The 18,187-nt window shown below is 40.6% G+C and overlaps 1 protein-coding gene and 1 non-coding gene across 2 annotated transcripts; one reads left to right on the top strand and one right to left on the bottom strand.

Moving 5' to 3' along the window:
- Positions 1-633: 633 nt before the first annotated feature.
- Positions 634-739, bottom strand: LOC114915778 (small nucleolar RNA R71). The gene has a single exon (XR_003803863.1). It is a non-coding gene; the product is annotated as a small nucleolar RNA R71 (small nucleolar RNA).
- Positions 740-14,674: 13,935 nt separating this feature from the next.
- LOC109795582 (uncharacterized) lies at positions 14,675-15,686 on the top strand. Its single transcript, XM_083072317.1, has one exon. The coding sequence runs from the start codon at positions 14,907-14,909 to the stop codon at positions 15,123-15,125; it is 219 nt and encodes a 72-aa protein (XP_082928443.1). The 5' UTR covers positions 14,675-14,906; the 3' UTR covers positions 15,126-15,686.
- The last annotated feature ends 2,501 nt before the right edge of the window (positions 15,687-18,187 follow it).

Raw genomic sequence — 18,187 nt, forward strand, 5'->3', positions numbered from 1 at the left:
CCATTTTTCCCCTACTGTTCACGTGTCCTGATGCATGTGTTGCATGTAGTGCATGACTAGGAACAACCCAAGTTTTTTGCATCCATTTGATCCTGAGATTGATAGGACGTCCCATAGACTAATTAGAGAGCATATCATTCCATCTTTAGATAGTTAGAGTGTTAGTCATAGTCATAGTGATAGCCATAGTGATAGTCTTAGTGTAACTGTTGCATCTGAGCTTGATTCAATTCAAACAGAAAACATGGGTGAACAACCTTATAATAGACCCCGTGAGAGGACTATTAGGGAGATGGCTGCACCTGAGTTTACTTATGAGAGTTTGTGCATTCAATATCCTGAAGAAGATGTTCCTTTTGTGCTTAAAACTGGAGTAATCCATTTGTTGCCCAAGTTTCATGGTCATGCAGGTGAGGATCCACATAAACATCTGAAGGAGTTCCATATTGTTTGTTCTACCATGAAGCCTCCTGATGTTCAAGAGGATCACATTTACCTGAAAGCATTTCCACACTCATTGGAGGGAGTTGCTAAAGATTGGCTGTATTATTTGGCTCCCAGGTCCATCACTAGCTGGGATGATCTGAAAAGAATGTTTCTGGAGAAATTCTTCCCTGCCTCCAGAACCACTACAATCAGAAAAGATATATCAGGAATCAGGCAACTTGGTGGAGAAAGCTTATATGAGTACTGGGAGAGATTTAAGAAGTTGTGTGCAAGCTGTCCTCACCACCAGATTTTTGAGCCGTTGTTGATGCAATATTTCTATGAGGGGCTAAACAACATGGAGAGAAGTATGATAGATGCTGCAAGTGGTGGAGCACTTGGTGACATGACCCCAGCTGAAGCAAGGCACTTGATAGAAAAAATGGCCTCCAACTCTCAACAATTTAGTAACAGAAATGACAATGCAATTGTCATCAGAGGCGTTCATGATGTGGCCACTGATGCAGATAAAAAGCTGGAGAGTAAACTTGATGCATTGGTCAACCTGGTGACTCAACTTGCTGCAAATCAAAAATCTACATCTATAGCAAGGGTCTGCGGTCTTTGTTCTTCAATTGATCATCACACAAATGTATGCCCTTCTCTGCAACAGTCAGGAGTAAATGAGCATCCAGAGGCATATGCTGCAAATATTTACAACAGACCTCCTGTCTAGCAACAACAACAACAGAGTTATGACCTCTCCAGCAATAGGTACAATCCAGGTTGGAGAAATCATCCCAATCTCAGATGGTCTAACCAGCAGCAACAACAACAACAACCATCCTCTCCCTTCCAAAACAATGCTGGTCCTAGCAGATATGTGCCTCCCCCTATCCAACAGCAGTAGAGACAACATGAAGCTCCTGCACCACCAGCTCCTCAACCTTCTACTTCTGAACCTTCATTGGAGGAGTTGGTGAGGCAGATGACTATTCAGAACATGCAATTTCAGTAAGAGACCAGAGCCTCCATTCAGAGTTTGACCAATCAGATGGGATAGATGGCTACTCAACTCAATCAGGCACAGTCTCAAAATTCAGATAAGTTGCCTTCACAGACTGTGCAGAATCCAAAAAATGTGAGTGCCATCACATTGAGGTCGGGGAAACAGATTGACATACCCACTGTAGTACCTCCACCCCCATCAGCATCTGCACCTGTACTAGTACCAATTCCAGCATCTGCACCTGAGCAAAATGATGAACCGGTTGGTGCCCAAAATTTTCATGCAGGTGGACCTTCTTCCAGCACCAATTCTGATTTGCAGCAGCCTCCTATCCCTCTTTCATTTCCTCCTAAATTAATTCCAAGCAAAAAGATGGAAGAGGTGGATAAGGAAATATTGGAGACCTTCAGAAAAGTAGAGGTGAACATACCTCTGCTTGATGCCATAAAGCAAATCCCGAGATATGCAAAATTCCTTAAGGAGCTGTGCACTCATAAGAGGAAAATGAGAGAATCAACATGGGTAGAAATGTGTCTGCTTTGATAGGTAAATCTGTTCCTCACATTCCTGAAAAATGTAAGGACCCAGGTACTTTCTGCATACCTTGTATTATTGGGAATAACAAATTTGAGAATGCCATGCTTGATTTGGGTGCTTCTATAAATGTCATGCCTCTGTCCATTTTTAAATCACTGTCTCTTGGTCCTATGCAACCTACGGGTGTGGTGATACAATTGGCAAATAGAAGTGTCGCCCACCCTACAGGTTTCATTGAGGATGTCTTAGTTCAGGTCGGTGAACTGATTTTTCCTGCTGATTTCTATGTGCTTGATATGGAGGAGGGATTCTCCCATGGTTCTGCCCCAATCATTTTGGGTAGACCATTTTTGAAAACAACCCGAACTAAGATTGATGTGTATGCTGGTACATTGTCCATGGAATTTGGTGATAGTATTGTCCATTTTAATATTCTTGATGCCATGAGACATCCATTTGAAGACCATTCTATTTTTCGTGCTGAGATTCTTGATGATGTTGTTGATGAGTATGCTTCTGATTTTTATTCTTTGCATGATTAGAAACATTGTTTTCTATCTGATCTATATAATTCTCTTGCATGCACTGAATCTGATTATGTTTCTGAGTTTGATTTTGAATCTGTTTCTGTATCCGACTTTGATTCCTGTTCCAAAAACAAATCTGATTTTGTATCTGATGTTTTGGGTGCTGTACCTCTGGATATTATTTCTTTAGAGTCAGAATGCACTAACCATGTTTCAGGAAGTACATATGAATCTGACTTGCAGGTTAAGGTAAATGCTGTGGAACCCTTAGTTCCTTCTACTGTTCAGCCAGCACCCACACCAGAGTTGAAGCCTCTTCCAGAGAACCTCAAGTACGCTTACTTGGAGGATGAGGAGAAGTTTCCAGTGATCATTTCCACCTCCCTTGATGCTGTTCAAGAGGAGAAATTGTTGCACGTTCTGAAAAAGCATAAGAAAGCCATCGGTTGGACCCTGGCAGACATTCCTGGTATCAGCCCATCCACTTGCATGCATAGGATACTCTTAGAGGATGGAGCTAAACCAGTCAGACATCCCTAGAGGCGACTCAACCCTGTCATTTTGGATGTAGTGAAGAAAGAGGTGACCAAGCTTCTTCAAGCTGGGATCATTTATCCTATATCAGATAGTTAGTGGGTGAGTCCGGTCCAGGTGGTCCCCAAGAAGACATGCCTCACTGTTGTGAAAAATGAGAGGGATGAGCTCATTCCCACTAGAGTGCAAAACAGTTGGAGGGTCTGCATTGACTACCGAAGGCTAAATCAAGCAACTAGGAAATATCATTTTCCACTGCCTTTCATTGACCAGATGCTTGAGCGTCTGACAAGTAAATCTCACTACTGCTTTCTTGATGGTTTTTCTGGTTATTTTCAAATCCATATTTCTCCTGAGGATCAAGAGAAAACCACATTCACCTGTCCTTTTGGCACTTTTTCCTATAGGAGGATGCCCTTTGGCCTATGCAATGTCCCTGGTACCTTCTAGCGGTGCATGCTTAGTATCTTTTCTGGCTTTCTTGAAAATTGCATAGAGGTGTTTATGGATGATTTTACTATTTATGGATCCTCTTTTGATGCATGTTTGGATAGTTTGGATAGAGTTCTTAATAGATGCATTGAGACTAACCTTGTTCTTAATTTTGAGAAATGTCATTTCATGGTTGAGCAGGGTATAGGTTTAGGGCATATCATTTCTAGTAGGGGCATTCAGGTTGACCATGCAAAGATATCTGTTATTGCACAATTGCCTTACCCCTCTTGCATGCGAGAGGTTCGATCTTTTCTTGGCCATGCAGGTTTCTATAGGCGCTTCGTCAAAGAATTCAGCAAGAAGGCCCTTCCGCTATCCAATCTGCTGAAAGATGTTGATTTTGTTTTTGATGACAGGTGTAAACAAGCTTTTGACTGCCTCAAGGAAGCACTCACCACCACTCCAATCATTCAGGCACCTGATTGGACAGTCCCATTCGAGCTGATGTGTGATGCATCCAATTATGCATTGGGAGCTGTCCTGGCACAGAGAGTTGACAAGTTGCCTCGAGTGATATATTATGCTTCCAGGACTTTGGACGCTGCCCAAGCAAACTACACTACCACAGAGAAAGAGCTTCTTGTCATTGTTTTTGCTCTTGATAAATTTAGATCTTATTTGCTTGGTTCTCGTGTTATTGTCTATATTGACCATGCAGCTCTGAAGTACCTACTGAAAAAGGCTGAGTCAAAGCCTAGATTGATCAGGTGGATGCTCTGGCTCCAGGAGTTTGATTTGGATATCCGGGACAGGAGTGGAGCTCATAATTTAGTGGCAGACCATCTCAGTAGAATTGAAAGAGCTGAGGATAGTGCTGACATCTTGCCCATCCAGGATAATTTTCCTGATGAAAATTTGTTGGTTGTTTCTTCTGTTTCTGTTTCTTCCACCACCCCTTGGTTTGCAAACATTGTTAATTTTTTAGTTGCTTCTGGTTTTACTCCCTTAGCATCACGAGCTCAAATTGATAAAATTAAGAGTGATGCTAAGCATTATATTTGGGATGACCCCTATTTGTGGAAGTTGTGCAGTGACCAGGTGATTAGGAGATGCATACCAGATTATGAGATCGATTCGGTCCTGCAGTTTTGTCACTCTTCTGCACTAGGTGGCCATCTAGGAATTCAGAGGATAGCTCGCAAGGTGCTCGATTGTGGTTTCTATTGGCCCACCATCTTCAAAGATGCGTGGAAGATTTGTAGCACTTGTGAGCAGTGTCAGCGAGCAGGAGGATCCCTTACATGGAGACAGCAGATGCCTCAGCAGCCCATGCTATTCTGTGAGGTGTTTGATGTCTGGGGTATTGATTTCATGGGTCCCTTTCCTGTTTCTTTTGGTTTTTCCTACATTCTTTTAGCTGTTGATTATGTTTCAAAATGGGTGGAAGCCAAACCCACCAGAAGTAATGATGCTCGGGTTGTTGTGGATTTTTTTAGATCTCACATATTCTGCAGGTTTGGAGTACCCAGAGCTATTGTTAGTGATCAAGGCACCCATTTTTGTAACAGATCAATGCAGGCTTTGCTCAAGAAGTATGGGGTAGTGCACAAAATTTCTACACCCTACCACCCCCAAACCAATGGGCAAGCTGAAATTTCAAACAGGGAGATCAAGAGAATCTTAGAGAAGATTGTCCAGCCCAATAGAAAAGATTGGAGTAACAGATTGGATGATGCTCTTTGGGCGCATAGGACTGCCTACAAAGCACCCATAGGGATGTCTCCTTATCGGGTTGTCTTTGGCAAGGCATGTCATTTACCTGTTGAGATTGAGCATCGGGCCTACTGGGTTGTGAAGACCTGCAACTTCTCCATTGATCAAGATGGTGAGGAAAGGAGGTTGCAACTAAATGATCTTGATGACATCCACTTGGAAGCCTACAAGAATTCAAAATTCTTCAAGGAGAAAACCAAGAAGTTCCATGACAGCTTGATAGCTAGGAAGGACTTCGTGGTTGGCCAGAAAGTTCTCTTGTACAATTCTCGGCTCGGACTGATGGGTGGTAAGTTACGATCAAAGTGGATTGGACCTTTTGTTGTTACTAATGTTTATCCTTATGGTTCAGTTGAGATCAAAAGTGAATCCACAGATAAGAGCTTTAAAGTCAATGGGCACCGGCTAAAGCCATTCCTCAGCAATCCATCTTTGTTGGATGTTGTTGTAGAGGAGATGTCTCTGCTTGACCTTGCTTCTCTCCCACTTCCATGACTTAGGGAGTTTTCTTTCCCCCTTCTCCTTTTTTACTTTTATTACACATGTCCAATTCTGTTGATTGTTCTGATTGCTCTGATCTTCTGTTTGTGCCACATTGGGACAATGTGTAGTTTAAGTGTGGGGGGGAACTGTCTTGGTTATATGCTTTTAGGGTTTATTTGTTATTTTTGGTTTAGGTTTTATGTTTAGTTGTTATGTACAGTTTTGCATGTTTCTCTTTGATTTCTAGGTTTTGATAGTTTGTAGGCACTTGCTTCACTCTTGGATATGAGTTACTTGATGTTATATGGATTGAAATCCCTGTCTTTCTCTACCTGGCAAGTAGATTATGAGGTTTGAGAGGTTGAATTGAATGTGACAAATTTACCCTGTGTGAGGTTTTGACCCCTTCTCTGTTCTTTCTTGTGTATTTTGCCTCTTGATTGCTTGCACAATATTCTTGGCTTGACTTTGTTTGATATTTCTTGGTCCGCATGCATGTTTGGAAAGGATTAAGGCATTTTGATTCTCATAAGCCTCTAGCCAAATAAGCCTACCTTGAATTAACTCCTCTGATAACCCCTGCTGAGCCTATTTCCCCTTCTTTGTTTGAAGCTCATTACAAGCCTTAAGAGAAAAACCATTATTACCTTAACCTTAGGGAGTTTTGGAGCTTTGGAATTGTTTTGGGAATAAGTTTTTGAATAACTGTGGGGGTGTGTGTATGTTTCATTGGATGATGTATATTGGCTAGTTGATTCCTTATGCTGTACAATTTACTTCTCTGCATGTTATCTTATCTCATTTCAAATTTTCGTGTGTACTGTTCACGACGTACTGTTCATAAAAAAAATGAAAAAAAAACAAAACAAAACGAAAAAGAGAAGTTGTTTAAGGCAATATAGAAAGAGGATTGATTATCATAGAGGTCATTAGAGGTTTTTGGGTTTGTTTCTTGTGCGTATTCTTGACTTATTCCCCATTGCCCCTCTGGTTCCTCTGGTTTGTAATTACTTATCCCATATATCATCCTTTACCCTGTCCTTGGCTTCATTACAACCCTAAAAAGACCTTTTGATCCTTATGTGCTTGTGTGTTGGGTGTTGATTTTAGAGGCTTGCCAAGTTTATCTGTTGCTTGTTTTTCATGAGTGCTTTGAGTATACAGTTGCCTAGACACTTGAGAGATACATTGCATCTTGTGAGGTTCTGTTGCTTTTGATTCACCTCTTGAGCTGATTGATTTTCTTGCCATGTTTAGAAATGCTTGGATGATTTCCATAAGTATCTGGTTTCTCTGACTCTTTGTGTGTTGGATGTTGTCTACTCCTTTTCTTTTCCCAGGATTCATTGAGGATTGTGTAAATCTGTTTGTTTTCTTGTGTGTATTCTTATTTCTATTTCTTCCTGTTGTGTCACTCTCTTTGCTGTCTTTGGAATTGTTCATTGCTCTGCTTTTTGATTTTGCCCAGGAGTGCAAAAGGCTAAGTGTGGGGGAATTTGATGAGTCAATATTTTCCCTTATTTTCTTACCTTTTTGTACTTATTTTAATCTCTAATTTGTGCTTAATTGTTGATATTCTACACTGTTTTCTATTTGGGCTTTAATTGGACTGGTAATTCATATTTTAACTAATTTGAATTTTTGAATCTAATTATTTCAATTTTTATTTTCAGGGCAGTTTAATAATTATCTGGGCTTGGAATTAATTTATGGACTTCAAGTGGAGCTGCCATGTCATCTGCCACGTCATCTGCCATGTCACCGCTGCACCATTTTCCACCTCAGCATTTAATTTCAATTTGTATTCTATTTTATTGTACTTTCGGGTCAAACCTGACTTGGGGGCCCATTTTGACTCTTCTAGGTTTTATTTAGGGTTTTAGGGCAGCCATTAAAAGTAGAATTTGATGTGACCACGTTGTTGTCTCTCTTCTCTTTGTTTTTACGTTTTTTTCTCTCTAGCTGGTTTTAACGTTTTTCTCTCTATAGCTACAGTTCACGTTTTAGTCTCCTCTCCTTTTGTATGCATTTTCGTTTTGTATCTGTACCCTTGCATTGAAGAATACATATTATCCATTTTCGTTCTGCTCTTCTCTCCTTCCCTTGCATTTTCGTTTCTGTTTCTGTTCTGTTTTAATGGAAGGCTAAAATCCTTGGGGTTGGCTTCTTGTTATGGATTGTAATCTCTGTTTGAGGTTGGGTATGTTTGTATATCTTTGTTCTACTTGCCCCTTTTTCATTTAACCTCTGTATGAACGTTTCCATGCTTAGTGGGCTGTGCTCAATGCCACAGTTGCTTAATCTGTGAAGAGGTTGATGTTGTATACGTTTGCTTAATTCGTGTAAGGAAATCTTTGAGTTAATCTACGCTTAGTCGGTTAACTCGGATGGAACAAGGATTAAGTGGTTAATAGAGTAATCTCATTGTGAACCAAGGATAAGAGAGTTACAATCCGAACAAGGAGCCAATCTATTTTACTTGTTGTGTTATCTGCGTTTTATTGTGTTATAAACTGAAAAATCTGAACAACCAAACCCCCCCCCTTCGTGTTTAATTTAAGCCTTTGACAGATAAAAATGGTCCTTGGGTGATGACCTAGGACAACTTCCTAGTACTGCATTTAATTGTTTTTAAATTTGACTGGATACAGCTTGGATCACTTCCCTTTATCCATGGACACCCCAGATCCAGATCCAGAAACCGAATGGCCCAAATACTCAATATTCTGCATTCCAAAAGAACACTTGGAAATTCTAGCATATAATTGATGCTTAAGCAGTAATTGAAGAACAATTTCCAGATGCTGTAAATGCGATTGCCAAGCGGGGCTATATACTAAGATATCATAATAAAAAAACTAGTACAAACTTCCTCAAGACTCCACTAAAATCATCATTCATTAAACATTGAAACGTGGCAGGTGCATTGGACAATCCAAATGGCATAACCAACCATTCATAATGGCCTTGGTGGGTCTGAAAAGCAGTTTTATGTCTATCCTCTTCTTTCATAAGAATTTGATGGTAACCTGACCTGAGATCCAATTTAGAGAAAAAACATGCCCCATGTAATTCATCAAGTAGCTCATCCACTGTAGGTATAGGAAAACTATCGTTAACATTGATGGCATTCAAAGCTCGATATTCAGTGCAAAATCTCCATGTACCATCTTTTTTCTTAACCAAAACAATTGGAGAAGAAAATGGACTGGTGCTCGGTGTAATCAGGCCCTCCTCTAACTGTGGGGATATCTATAAGGCCGCACTTTGACAGGACTCGTACCATGCATCATTGGAATTGCATGATTTTGAGATCTTGTGGGAGGAAGACCCTTAGGAATAGCAAATACTATTTTATATGTGTGCAACAAAATGGCTACTTCAGGCTCCATAGTCACAGGTAAATCCAACCAATTATCCTGTGAGCAAACTGGGGGTTCAACTTGTAATGTGAACAACTCAGCAATAGCATGAGTGTTGTACATTCTACACAATTGATTGAACTGGGCAGGATAGGCTATCCTTGTTTTTTCACCATGTTACGTGATAAAATTTGTGCCCAAGTAGAATTTCAATGTCAGTGTGCTATAGTCCGAGATGTGTGGACCAAGAGTAGCTAACCAAGCCGCTCCCAAGACTAAATCCACACCAGCAACAGGCAAAAGATAGGCTAAAAATTGTAGTGCATGACCCTGCATACAAACTTGCAAGTTGTTAACTAACCCTTTAGCAATTAAAGAGCTACCATTGCCTACCAAAACTTGAAAATTATAAACTGGTTCAATAGGAAATTTAAGGCAGTGAGCCAATCTTGGTTGGAGAAAATTATTAGAGCTTCCACTACCAAGTAGAATTTGTATGATCATGCCATTTAAAGATCCTTTAAATCTCATTGTGCCCACACCCAAGGATCCTTTCAAATCATTGAAAGATAAATGGTGGTCCAAAGCATTTGCAATATCCAATTGTTCACCCGAATGTATTTATTCAGGTTCAACCATAACATTCTCACCCTTAACCACTTGCAAAAATATGTACTGCTTATTGGGACATTTATGAACATGTGAGAATTTCTCATCACAAGTAAAACATAATCCCTTCTCTCTTCAAAGTTGAATCTCAGCTGGTGCAAACGCTTAACATTGGAAGGTTTTAAATCGGAATTAGTTGGTGTAGGAAGCAGTGGAGGAAGGCTAGTAGATTTCACAGTTTGTGATGGAGGCGACAAAGCATTGGTATTTTGTGTTTTATAGAAAGGGGAGGGGCTATAGTGTTTGGGCTTATATGAATACTTTTCTTCATACAACTTTGCTAAGGACATGGATCTCATCAAGGTAGTAGGACTTTGAGCCACCACATCACGATGAATGTCAATTTTTAAGCCACCAATAAAACAGTCCAGTAACGCCTCTGTTGTAACACCTTGAACTTGATTGGCTAACTTCGTAAACTGAACATAATACTCCTGCACAGAGCCTGTTTGCATGAGCTTAAACAAATCTGATCTTGGACATTCATAGGGTGAAGGTCAAAATTCGAGCTCAAGAGCTCTGGTCAAACCAATCCACAACATAAAAGGAGCAGTCCGAGACATCATTTGAAACCATGGAACCACCTCTTTATAAGTGAATAGACGCAATGGTTAATCTCTGATCATCCGGTGTATTATAATAATTAAATAATTTCTCAGCCTTAAAGATCCACTACAACACATCGCAACCATCAAATATTGGAAAATCGATTTTTAACGTTACGCACCTAAAACGGAGTTCTAGTCCCCCCGTTGCTTGAGCCAGGTGCTGGATCAATTTTTTTTTTTCTGAATCAAATCATCAATAATAGCTTCAATGGTGGTGAAATGCATGTTATAGTACGTGCTCTACGCGATACACATGGAGTCCGCCTTGGAAGGTGATAGACTATGGCCAAGGCCAAGGAATCCAAGAGGAGATACATTAAAAGAACCAAGAGGAATGAGATGATTTTGAAGACCTTTTTCATATGTTGTAAATATCTTGTACATAGTTCTCTTGTATAGGCTTATTTTTGCCTTTGTATTTGTGAGGCACTTTAGTTTCTTTTATTAGTCATTACATATTGATTCTAGGGTGGGTTACTTGGAGAGTTTGACTCCATTTAACCTCTTTTATTGATACGCTCATTTTCTATTTTTTCAGTAGTAGAAGTGGGGTGGCATTTAGCAATGCTTGAGGGTGTGACTAGTAATTGGGCCAGAATTGGGCCTAGGAAAAATTTTACATATTGGACTCATTTTGCTCCTAATCAAAGTGAGCAAAATAGGACCTTGGCCGCCCACCTTTGCCTAGCTCTTTGTCTTGGCCAAATTGCTTATCCTTTCTCAAAGTTGAGAAGCTTGTGCTACAAGCTTCTCCTAGCTTGCTTCCCAAGCAAGCTAAGTGAGAAGCTTGCTCCACAAGCCTCTTAACTAGCTTGGATGGTCAAGCCAACCAAACCATGGTTCACTTGAACTATGGTTAAGGTTAGCTTGCTCCATAAGCTACCTACTTCTATAAATTTGTAAACCTTTCATTTTCCCTCACTTTGGATGAATGAAATCAGAATTTCTAAAAGAATTCTCTCTTCTCAAAGTCTCAAAACCGTGGAGAACAAGTTCTCCCTAGTTCCTTCACAAAGGTTTCCACCTTTGTGCCTTGGAGCCTCCATCTTCTACTTCTTCAAGGAGTAACCGAGCACTCCTTAGTGCTTCTTCACCATTGGAGCTTCTTCAAAGGTGTTTCTTCATCATTGGAGTGTCTAACCTCAAGAGAAGAAAGGGACTTAGCATGGTTCAACTTGAAGAACATCAATCTTCTCCAAGTGGTTCCATCAGAAGGCAGTCCCTTCTCGAGGGAGGAAGTCAGAAAGGGATTTAAGAGATAGGAACTGCCGCGGCAAGAAAGAGTCACTCAGTGAATCAGTGGATCACACACTTGTTGGAGACAGGGACATGCCGACCACCTACCTTTCCAACTAAGTCCAATGCAAGGACCCTTTAATTGATGATGCGTTCCGTCGTCAGCAAGCGGTGGCCGACAAGGCCCTTTTCCCTAAATCTCTTGGGAAGCGAAGCAAGCTTTCTGATTCTGAGAGAAAGATAGAAATCAAAAGGCAAAGATATAGGCATGCCAAACCAAATAAGGAATGTTTTAATCTTTACCTCTTTTTGTCAGCCGAAAATCATAGGGTAAGCCCATTTCTTGGAGAAAGTTTACATGTTGGGCCAGGCTAGTTTGCTTCGATGGTAGGATTCCACGCAGTGAGGCAACCATTTCCAGCCCAGCCAACGAATAGGATCCAATAGAGTAGCCCGCATTGCAAGCTCTTTTCTTTCCTCCAGTACGTACATATAGATTCTTTCTTATTACCAGATAGGAGACCTACCTATCCCTATAGCGGAAGTCTTTCCCGCAAGCGGCGGGATAGGGGAAATGCAATTGATCCAGCAAGTAAGCCAATGAAAGAAAGGAAAGAATATATTTTCTTAGCTCTGTAGATTCAATAAGTAAGAAAAAATTCTAGGGCAAGAAGTTTGAAAACAATTCATTCCAGCCATTTCTAGTGACCTTTTTGGGGGTTGGTTCTATGCAAGGCAATCGAATATGGTCCCTGTCTGTCATCCAATCCAATAGGCATTTAGGGATCCCCCTTTTTATATAAAAGTGAGATTTTGGTAGTCCTATGCCTGTCACTCCAGCTTGTCTATGTCTATGGGTTTGCATATGTCTTTTCAAGGGTTGGCCTGGCATTTTATAATGACCTTAAATGAAAGCGTAAGAATTAATGATAAGGAGCTAAAGGCCTACATTCTAGTATACTAGGATCTTCACGAAAGGATTGTGGAAGGTCTAACTATGGACCGGACCATAAGACGCAGTTTCTTATGGCCTAATATAGGATATCTTTATGTTCTACTGAAAAGAGATAAGCACTAAGAAGACGACTATTTTTTGTTGAATATGCTTTCTTCCACAATATGGAGGGAGTAACACTATCATATGGTTTTTATGCAATACAATAGTAGAGTCAGAAAATATCCCTTATAGTAGTCTAGTATAGAACCAACCTATCTAAGATCCTTTGCTAAAGAGCTATCCAATACCCCCCAACCTGTTAGAGTACCAGGGGCAATAGAAAAATTTAGGAATGAATCTTTCCATTAACATTAAGGCTTGAAGATCTAGGCCCCTCCAATAGCATAAAAAAGGTAAGCCTTTGGAGTGTAAGTGTCAATTCCCAACCATCTAGTTCTAATGAAAGTTGTAGTTGCAAAGCCAATTTAAGAAAGTTCATTTTCAAGCTGGTAAGGGCCTGGTACATGTGACTGCAAGAAAATGTTTCCCTACAGTTGCATTGACCCTTACCTTTTTCGGGCTTCCATGTGAGCCAGTTTTCAAGACTTTATACAGCAGTGGTAAGGTACACCTATGTCATTTCCTTTTTATTTAAGGGGATCTACGACTTAATATAAAGATAGGACCAAAGTCAAGTGATTCAACTCAAGCACGAACCGCTACCTCTTCTTCTCCGACTTCAGCATAAAAAGTCAAACAACTCATTATCTCATGTCAACAGCGCATTCGTTCACTCAAATAGCGCATTTGTGAGCTCTAAGTCCAAGAGCCTATCTGGTACGAGAAGTGAAGGGTGAATGTGAAATTCTCTTATTTAGTTTAGCGAGAGTCGAAAGGTCATAAGCAAGTGGCTATGGGGAAGTCAGAGTATAAGAATCACTAATTGGAATGGTATCGAAGGCGACCATGGGGAGCTTTGTAAAGCTGAGTAAGTGATCCGAAGGAGAAGCTGTGACAACTCCTCTTTCATCAGTTTCATTTGAGAAGGTGAGGGAATTAATAGAGTCATATTCCAAAAAAATGGCTATTCTTTTTTTTTTTATATATAAGTATTTCGGGAAGAGCTTCAAGGAGAAAGGCGAAAGAATTTTTATTTATATATGGAAAGTAGGTCCAGTCCGTGCAAATCTTGGAGAGTCTATCATCATAGCTGGACCTAGATGAAGCCATGTCCTTATTCGCGAACTATAGAAAACGTGTCTGAAGCATAGTGCCAGTAGGAAAGTCTTTCTTTGAGAGAGTTCGATAAGGCTAACGGTAGCAAGCATTCCTTCGAAGCAAAGGAGGCAAAGTAGTAGGACGCTTGATAGCCAATCTGTTTAATAATGAAATATCTAGTAGAAAGCTGATCAAACTCTTGAAAGCAAGGAGCAATCCAATCAGTGCGAGCGGTAAGTCCATTCAATCCAGTGAGTGGGAGGTCGTCGTGAATGAATGGGTCTTTTAGAGGGTTCAGTTCCCACGGGTAAGATGCTTATGAGTAGGTGCGGGTTAGTAGCAAGAAGGCTTTATTACTTAAATGAAAAAAAAACATAAATAAGTGAAGATCTGGTTGATTCCATTCTAGAGTCACTAAGGGAAATGACTCTCGATTGAGATCATGCCACCTTTTTTCTATCCATCTTAGTCTGATATCTTTGGTTTTTTTCCCATGTCTTTCTTGGTTGGTAAACCCAACCGGCGATTTACAACAAACAAGTCTTTCTTCATTTTTTTAAGAGCAAGAAAATAATGAAGAAGGGGTAGAATTACGGAATGAATACGAGCTGTGGCTAATACCCAAGGCATAAAAGAAGCATCTCCTACGGGATCCCGAAACCACCAGCCACCCCGACCTAATTCATGATGAGCCCACAAACTTCCTAGCATGATGCCCGCGATTAAAAACCACCGACATGTCAAGATCCAAATTCGAATCTATTCATGGTCCTAGTCAGATACCACTGTGTTCGCGCAGGCGCTCAAACAAAGAGGCAAAGTAATGGTATCTTTTTGTTCATTACGAACGACATGCTTCGCTTGCTCCCCCCCCTCCCGTGTACACTAGCGCTCCTGTCCAGAGCGAAGAGAAGGCGAAAAAGCGCCGCCAAAAAGAGAGCTGGATAGCATTTTGCGACCACATGTTTAAATTTTTTGGTAAAAAGCTCGCTTGTTATACGGGATCCGACGCATCTAGCAGAGCGAAGCAACACTCCCTTCTTTTCGGCGGCATCCTTCCGCATTGGCGGCGAGTGGAGTGCCACAATCCCATTTATCATTTTTGATCTACATAATCCAAATCCCATAGCACTGGCGACGTCTCCAGCATAAATGCAAGGAGGATGTATAGCTGATATAGGATCTTGTGGAACAGGATTTGATTCTGCAAGCGATTCGGTACGAACGAAGAAATTTCGAACAAAAGGATCGGAACTCGCTGATAGGAAAGGAGAGAAAAACAACGCAATGCCAAGAGCTCCGTCAATCCGCTGTTCATCGATAGACAAAGCTCTCTCTTTATCATCTCGTGCCAGATGCAACAAAGGATGAGTCCTTCTTTTTCCTTCTCGCGAACCACGGGAGCGCCTAGCACCCAGAGGAGCTAACCTCATTTTCCTTTCAGGGTAAAGCGACACATAAAAAAGGGTTGGCCCGTCAAACGTTTGATTCCTTCACGAACGAAGTTCAGAATCAACAAGGGTTCATAGAACGAAGGGAGTGTACAACTGGGGCACAACCCCACTTTTTTTTTCGTAACGAGGGAGAGATAGAATGGAGTTCTTCACGAAGTTTGAGACAAAGTAATACAAAACTTCTATATGGCCTCCTCGTTTTGAGACATTATGGCTTTGGGGTCGACCCCAGTAACAAAGAAGGAATCCATAAAAACGTGGGATCCGACACCATGATAAAATACTACCCTCATGATTAGATCATGTCCTTGAGATTTGATAAAAGAAAGATGCATTAGCGGTTAATATGTTGTAATTGGATAAGTTTTTAGGAATATGATGGAACGAAAGACCAAGGAAAGAAAGAAGAATGCACAAAAATGCAGGTGCTGCACCAAACGCTGGTGGTTGTTTCTTGTTGTAAGTGAATGCAACGAAAAGACCTGGAAATAACAATAAATGAAATAATTCATAGATTATTGACATTTCGTGCTGTGCTCATTTCAAAATTTCTGCTTTGTCCCATCATCCGGTAACCACAGGACAGGATGATCCACAAGAAAGGTGGCTATACATACAAATCCATTTACGGATAGATATGCTTCGTTTGGAACTAGAAGTTCCAGAACAGGCGGCTGGTATACCACCATAATGAAACTGCCTTTTATTTTTTTTATTCGGATAGGATTTATGTTGGCTTCGTCGGGAGGCTCGCGTACGTCAACTCCAAATGGATAAGTTGCGTTGGAATCGAGAAAGTTCCGTGGAATTTAAACATTAATAAAAAAATAAAAGGAGACGATTGAATAAAGGTTTTTTGGTCCACTGAGCCCCTCTACTTCTTATTGACGAGACTGCTAAAAAGAGGTGCGCCATAACGAGTCCTCTATTGTGGGAGGGATAGGCAGAGGAGGTCTTTCGACAAGATCCTGATGTTGTCACACGAATGACTCAAGAAGAAGAAGTTATGATCACTCTACTACTTTCTGTTCAGCATGCTAGCTTGGCTGAAAGGGCCTTGCCACTGGAATTCTTTGATCGGCGTACCAGTATTGACCTTTTGCTTGGCACTCTTCATCGCTAAACCCTTGAGCCCCACCGGACGAATCTGTTCTACCTGCCTTTCCCGGATCCTATGGTAAAGCATATGTCCCTTTCCTAACTTTTTAGTCGACTTAAGCCTTACTTCCCAATGACAAAATAGATATCTTGTCCTGCATAGATTGGCTCTATTATATAAGTGAATAGATCAAAGCCTCCCTTTTTCATGCACGAGCATCCATCGCAGACTGGCTCTTAAACAAAGAAGGAAGGAAGTCTTGTACGCATTTGAGAATTGTCTTTTTCCTTTTTCTAACTCATTTGTAAGTGCTAGTTTTAGGTTCCACCTAACCCATAATCAAATAGAATTAAAGTGGGGATCAAGCCCCGCTCTATTGGTTACTAGGCTGGTCCACTTTTTGGTTTTTTCGAATCACAATGGTGTAAAGAGGGCTCTTCCTCCCGACGAAGATAGGTCTTCCCGAAGGCGGCTGGGCTTAATCTTTTTGTTCTATTTTCTTCTCTTAGTCTGGTGAATTCATTTCTTCTTGGTACTCGTTGAAGAATCTAGTGCTTGCATCCGCTCAAAATCTCTATCAACGGAATTAATTAAATTAAAAAAATAAAGAAAAAAGGGCGTCGATAGACAATAAGGAGCGAAAGCCACTCAGTTGATTGTTAAATCTCTAGTTCGTGAGAAGGATTTGCTGCTTGAATTGATAGAGGAATAAGACAAGGGCTTATAGCCCCATATCTTTTTTTCTTTTGTAATAGGAATGGAGTCTCTTTCAAGGAAACTCAAGCAGGAAGCCAGAACTAATCCAAACTTCAGTTATCATAAAAATTGTAGAAAGAATGAGATTAATCATCTTTGTTTTGCGGATGATTTACTAATTTTTTGCTCAAGCGCTAAATATTCCATTGCTATGGTCAATCAATGCTTAAAAGAATTTGCAAATGTTTCTGGTCGCATATTCAAGAGTACAATATACTATGGAGATCTTTCTGATGCTGCAAAGTGAAATATTTTCTAATTGGCTTCAATGAAGGTAAAATGCCAATGAAGTACCTGGGATTGCCAGTCCTTCAAAGCTCTCAGTTAGTGATTGTTTGCCTCTATTTGAGAGAATCAAACAAAGCTAGAGTACAGAGATGGACTGGAAAATACCTCTGCTAGATAATTGGTTCAGAGTGCCCTCTTTAGCATGCAAGTTTACTGGAGTACAGTGTTCATATTGCCAGTGCAGGTTTTGATTTGAAGACAATGGATAAGATCTGTAGAGGGTTCTTATGGTCTGGTCCTGATATAAGAACAAAGGGAATGTTTCTTGGAAATTTGCTGCCCGAAGGTGGTTCGAGCTTCATTGGTGGAGTTGAATAAAGCTGCTATGTTGCAGCATATCTGGGGAATGAAGGATACGCTAGTCTTACGAGGAGGAGAAGCACGTAATGGGAACGATATTGGAGCTTCAGGTTGGTACATTGCACGCATTAAAACCTTAAATCTTAGAACAAGTCTTTCCTTGTTATACCTTGTTTTTCGCTCGGTATAACCCCAATTCCTCTTGCATTTGCTTGTAATTCTCATTGTTTCCCCTTGTTTTACTCGTTCTCTCTATCGTAAACCTGCTTACAGTGCTGTTAATCTTAGTAGCGTACTTGACTAAAGGCAAGAGCAAGGAAAGGAAATGGCATTTTGAACAATATTCCATAGAAGGTGCAGATGAATAAGCGGTATTGGAGGAAGGAACAACCATAGTTGATGCATCGAATGCTAGTGCAATAAGACTTGATGAAGGCAGGATAATGGCACTTTCCTTCAAGCTTAAAACTAATTGACCATGAGAGTAAGATAAATAGTCTATCCCCGAGCACATGAATGAGTGTGTGGAAATTCAT

Source organism: Cajanus cajan, chromosome 4 (assembly GCF_000230855.2).
Source record: "Cajanus cajan strain Asha chromosome 4, NIPB_CcT2T_4, whole genome shotgun sequence".
Taxonomy (NCBI): domain Eukaryota; kingdom Viridiplantae; phylum Streptophyta; class Magnoliopsida; order Fabales; family Fabaceae; genus Cajanus; species Cajanus cajan.